The sequence below is a fragment of the Ranitomeya variabilis genome, chromosome 6 (assembly GCF_051348905.1).
Source record: "Ranitomeya variabilis isolate aRanVar5 chromosome 6, aRanVar5.hap1, whole genome shotgun sequence".
Lineage (NCBI taxonomy): Eukaryota > Metazoa > Chordata > Amphibia > Anura > Dendrobatidae > Ranitomeya > Ranitomeya variabilis.
In genome coordinates this window covers 541,433,344-541,439,343 of record NC_135237.1, presented here as the reverse complement: position 1 = coordinate 541,439,343, position 6,000 = coordinate 541,433,344, and the positions used below count along the sequence as shown (strand labels likewise).

At 46.9% G+C, this 6,000-nt stretch overlaps 1 protein-coding gene across 2 annotated transcripts in view; it reads right to left on the bottom strand.

Moving 5' to 3' along the window:
• Window positions 1–970: 970 nt before the first annotated feature.
• Window positions 971–6,000, bottom strand: part of ATAD2 (ATPase family AAA domain containing 2) — a 67,100-nt gene continuing 62,070 nt past the window's right edge. For both annotated transcript variants that reach the window (XM_077271174.1, XM_077271173.1), the window contains exons 27-28: window positions 3,272–3,400; window positions 971–2,939 (exon numbers count right to left, since the gene is read on the bottom strand). In XM_077271174.1, the coding sequence (XP_077127289.1) occupies window positions 2,904–2,939; window positions 3,272–3,400 (165 nt within the window). In that variant the 3' untranslated portion in view covers window positions 971–2,903. The remainder of the gene's footprint in view (window positions 2,940–3,271; window positions 3,401–6,000) is intronic.

The window sequence follows — 6,000 nt, the reverse complement described above, 5'->3', positions numbered from 1 at the left end:
ATCTTATTGAGGGCAGAGCAAAGTACTGCAAGTGCACAGGCGCCAGAGAAAGTCAGAGGCCTGGCACCTGCGCACTGCAGGAATTTGCTCTGCCCGCAACAGAGCAGATAAGTACGACTGCGCAGGAGCGTGATGCCGGGGAGTCTATAAATCAAGCAGGAGGGTGGCATCGCAAGAAGATGGGAGGCACTGGATTAGGACCTGCAACGTCCATCGGAACGGACCGCCACGCAGGCGAGTATAATAAAAGTTTTCTTCTCTTCCAGGTCGGATCAGGGACTTATCTACAGCATTCTATAATGCTGTAGATATCAGCCCTGAAAGGAGGAGGCCGTAACTCGTGTAGGCCAAACGTGGTAACAGGTACCATTTAACCCCCATATGAAGTCTCAATGTTCTATGATATTCCCGACATTTTGTTAGTTGCATTTTATAGCAAAAGCCAACATTGTGCATCACCATAAGAACACCATCCCCACAGTAAAGGACGGTGGAGGCAGCATTGTGCTTTGGGGCTGTTTTTCAGCAGCAGGAACTGGGGCTTTAGTCAAGGTGGAGAGAATTAAACAGTTTCGAATATTAGTTAATTCTGCATCAAACCGTTGTTCATGCCTCTGCTAAAAAGCTGAATGGGGGATTTTAAACACGTACCGAGACGCCTACCCAAAAAGACTGAATGCTGTCTTAAATTCAAAGGGGACTTCAACAAAGTATTAGTTTAAGGGTGTGCAGACTTATGCAACCACATTATTTTAGTTATTTTTTTTTTCACCGAAAAAGACTTCAATTTATTTTTTTTTATTGATTTGTACAGATTATGGGTGACAGCAAAAGGGGGGAAATTCTGAAATACTTCTTACAATAGGTTTTTTTACATAACGTAATATTTAGATACATTTCCATGTATCGCATGTACACAGTGCTGATGTGTTACTGTACTGGAGAAGAAATCACACAGTTCTCTGCCTTTCCATTAACAATGACTTATTTATTTAGAAGAACATGTAACACGTGATAAAACAGCTCTGAGGAGAGAAGGGACAGACAAGTACTTTATACACAAACAAATTTCCATAGGTAAAAATGAGGAGTTTGCAATTTAACACGTTTTAAGAATTTCTCCAATTGCTAAAAACACAAGACCGGAGTCTTGTTCACAGCTTATAAAAGGGCAGAAGCGAGCTACGAGAGATCTGGAAGTTCTGAAGGAGCATTTCCCTGGAGCTCCTACATTACAGTCAGTATCGTCCCAGTCGAATCGGCTGATAACGGAACAATAAATTCTATTCACCTTTACAGCAAATAAGTAGATACAGTTCTAGCTAAGCCAGGTGTACTTATTCACCCCTGGATGATGAAGTTGGGTTGAAACATGTGTCGGGTTCTGAGGTGGAAGCTGATGCAGTGACAATTATATTGTTGTACCACCACTATGCAACTATGTTTGGCTTATGCATTAACCTACTTCATCTCGTTCTTAATATATATGCATTTAAATCAAGTGTGTCGTGTTACTAAAAATATAATTATTGTAATATTCAAAGGGGTATATCCATCTCCTATCCCCCATATGCAGTAGGCAACGGGAGGCAAATGCTGGCCGCCTGGTAGGTGACTACACATCGCTAATCTTTTCAGGGCCACAGTGGAGAGTCGCATTAATAGAGAATGAACTTTCCAATCTGCTGACAAACAAGCATTTTCATTGTTTGTTGGCTGATCTGTGGCATGTTTACAAGGGTCTGTGATTGAGAGCGAACATTTATAAAAAAAAAAAAAAATCTTCTTGAAGGCAGACACTCAGCCTGTGTAAATGGGCCTGAACAGAATAGAAAAGGGTCATTTTATCTCCAGGTGATGACACATCAGGAAACCGTAAAATGACTGAACGGCGCAACTATAATTATGCTGCTTTTTCTAGTTCAATTCTTAAACAATGTAAAGATCTTTGCTTGCGGTCACTGAATGATCATTTGCATAGAAAGCAACAGAGGCACCCAGGAGATATGTCGGCTGAAAGTGAGTGCTGGACGAGACGTTGGAACTGGTTTCCACAAATCTTTGCTCATCTCTAGTGATTACAGTAGAGATGGGGGATCTATATTTTCAACATATTAACACCTTCCTCATGTTCTTCCTTAGTGTTGACGGCAAGAAGGGATCGCAGGAGACGGGATAAGGTGATCTAGTATGTGTCATAAGTGTCATCTCCCCTGGGCTGCTCCTTTCACGGTCATCGGAGACTCCTCACTTTCATAGACTAAGAGAAGGAAGAAAACCCTCGACTGAACTCTATGATCGATGCAAATGCCTCGTTATCTGCAGATGTTGAGGGTCTGCATGCCCCTTGTTTTGGTAGCAGAGTATGTAGGTTTTGGTGGAAGCATAATATGGCATTCTGCACATGTAAAAAAATAGAGACTCCAGACACAAGGCTGATCATGACGAAGATTCTATAAACCCAAACACACAAAGTAATTAGAGTTGCGCAAAAAGATTAGACAGACCCTGAACCAATGGCAAGGGCTATAATCTGTGGCTGACAACCTGATGCCCTGCAAGCCTAAATTGCCAGGATTCCCAACCTCACGCCATAATGCTGGTGCTCCAGTCCTGATCATAAACGCTGGAGATGCCGACAAGTAGCTTGCACGTCTATTTGCTAGTAGCACAGACTACGAAGTGGCCACAGAATCAAGGTCCTGTGAATCTTTTGGCTCAAGTCTAAATATAATTAATGAATATACACATTTGGTTATCCATAAAAATATCATCAAGCTTTAAAACTAGACGACTCTTGGGACATTTTTGTATTAGGGGACTTTTAGAATATGTACAAGTAAACACTTAATATATTAGATAGACGATATCTTGAGGTAATTTACAAGTTCGGTTGAGTCATCTCAAATCCTGAAATGCGTCACCTCACGCTCCATTTCCTAACGGGAAAAGAAAAAAAAAAATGATTTAGAGACACAAAAAACAAATATCACGGTACTGCAGCCATTTACGACATCTTCTACCTGCGAGGACGCTCAGTCTAGGCCATGTGATATTTCAATACAATTACTCTGGATTTCTGCAGTTTTGGTTGACAACTATATGCAACCCATTAATAGAGGTGCTTCCGAGGATCTCGGGTAAGAGTTGTCTCAACAACACAAGGTTACGATAGAGAGATTACAAATTTACAAGAAAGAAGGGGCTAAATTGTTGTGATCTATCACCCGAGTGTTTGCGTGATACCGTGTTCTGCGTTCGTCCTCCTTACTTGTAATAATTGTGTCTTGTCATATTCCTTACGATGCCTGTAAATACACTGACTCAGCAGGGCATATAACTTCTCCAGCTGTAATACATTATATCCTTTGCTGTGATCTACAACTTTGTTTAAGAGTCCCTGAAAATAATAAAAATTATTAATTAAAATGCATGTGGATAAACAATATCCTTACAAAAATTATTCTTATGTTTGCTGTCATCGTACAATTCCAAGGAGGAAAATGTGGCATTTTTTTTTTTTTTTATTGGGGTATGTGCACAACTATTTTTGCCGTAGACCTGCAGAGGTAAACAGCGACGAAAGTGCAACAAAGAAGGCCATCAAAATGTTAAAACAAACACCTCACTTTCTCCATCGCCTCTCATTGGGGGACACCGGAACCATGGGTGTATGCTGCTGACACTATGCACAAAAAAAGTTAGCTCCTCCTCTGCAGTGTACACCCCACCGACTGGCATTATGCACTTCAGTTTAGCTTAGTGTCAGTAAGAGGTGGATACGGGTCTTTCATTAGACCCTTATCTACCTCAATGTGCGTCGTTTTTTCTTTCAGGTTTTCCAGAGGGATACAGGGTGAACAGTCACACCTGTAATCCCACAATACGGACTATGAGTACGGCGTGTACTGCCACCCCGTATCCTCATAGATCCAACAGCAGGGCCAAGATCCTGGAACACAAGCGTGCTCAGAAGTCCGGTCCTAGCTCCGTCCCCACCCACCAGAGCCTGTCGGTTGGAGGAGACGAGGACGTCCATCACCAGCTCCACGGACGTCTAATACCTTCCACATTTTAAGGTTAGTACCAGACGGCGTGGGATGTTTAGGTGAGTATTCTTTTCCCTCCCCATCAGTCTCTCCTTCGGGGGTCTCTGCGGATTCTCTGCTACAAGAGCGGGGAAATATGAGCGCTTCCACACTACTTTTCCTGCGGCCGCATTTTTACTCGGCGCTGCGCGGCGCCTTACAGGCAGCCGCACTGCTGTTACTGCGGCCGCACTTTTTCTGGCACAGACCTCCGCAGTAGCGTTTGCGCGGTGGCCATGGTGACCGACCCCGTTGCTTCCTCCACGGCGGCCGCACTTTTACAGGCAGTCGCACTGCCTTGCCTGCGGCCGCATCCTGGCTCTATGCGGCGCGGCCCCATACAGGCAGCCGCACTGCCTTGCCTGCGGCCGCATCCTGGCTCTGTGCGGCGCGGCCCCATACAGATAGCCACACTGTTTTCCCCTTTCGGAGCTGACTCGCGGTACGCGGTCCTCTCCAGCGGCCGCCGGCTTCTAATTTAGTCCCCGGCTTCGGCCGGGGCCTACTTCCGGCGCCGCGACTCCGCCACTTCCGGTTTGCTCGGGCGGGCTTTTCTCCCGCCCGACGACCTTCTCCCCACATTCTTCGCCCACCAGTGCCATCTTGGTGCTCCTGGGCGCTCAGCAGACTCCACCATTCCCCTGGCGCCACACACGGCCGCTCCACCACCTTGCAGAGCGCGCAATCTGGCGTTTTTCATGCGGTTCCTCTTGAATTGCGGCAGGAGCTCTTATCTCCTTCCTGTCTACAGTCTTCCCCGGAGGTCCTACCGCAAGCTGGACAACGTCCTCCACCTGGATTCAGTTTTCGTCTGCCGTGAGTAGCTCTGCACTGCAGACACACTCCCCTCTGTCCCCTAACCCTCTGGCATTTCTTCAGGGACCCTTCAAAATGTCTACCTCTAAAGGGGGCCGCTCTCGTCCTCCTACTTCTTCCTCTAATTCCTCTTCTGCCTTAGTCAAATACTTTGCATGTTCGTCTTGTAACTGCAAACTTCCCTCAGGTCAGTCCTCTCCACAGTCAGGCCTGCAGCAACCCGATAGTTCCCACCGCCGAGGATCCCCCGGCTGCCCCGCTTGAGCGATACCCCCACCCCAGGCTGGGTTTCCGCTCTGTCACAATCGGTGGCGGATCTAACATGGGTGTCTCAAACACTTGTCAGTGCTGGACCGATTACCCCTGCAGACTCCTGCAGTAGCCAGCGGGTCGCAGGAAGCTCCGTCCGAGCCCTCCATTGCAAGCCGCAAAAGGTCCAGACAGGAACGCCGGTCTGAGTCTTCTTCTCACTCCATCTCACCACACGGTCCTTCTCTGTGGTCGACTTTCCCCCGGTCCTCCTCCCCCGAGTCAGGCGAGGCGTTCTCAGATGCGCCTTCGGAGGATGTTTCGGAGCTGGATTCGAACCAAATCCCTACCATGAGGGATATGGTTCAGAATCTCATTGCAGCGATAAATCAAACCTGTGGCATCAAGGAGTCCTCTACAGAACCCGCTGATCAGGCGGTTTAGTTTAGACAGGCTAAACCACCTTCCAAGTTTTTCACTCCTCACCTGGAATTCCAGGAGATTATGACCAGAGAAAGAGAGAACCCGACCAGATGCTTTCAGAGAGGAAAGCGACTTGGCGTTTTATATCCCTTTTCTCCGGAGCTCACCGCTAATTGGACTGCTTCTCCTTTGGTGGATCCTCCAGTTTCCAGACTGTCCACCAACACGGTCCTTCCCACTGTCCGGCGGAGCATCTCTGAAGGATTCTAACGATAGGGTCATAGAATCTTTCGCGAAGTCAGCCTTTGAAGCGGCCTCAGCTAGTCTTTGCCCGGCCTTTGCTTCCACTTGGGTTTCAAAATCCATATCCAAATGGGCCAAACAACTCTGTCGGGGCATTCTGGACAGGGCTCCGTCCGGACAG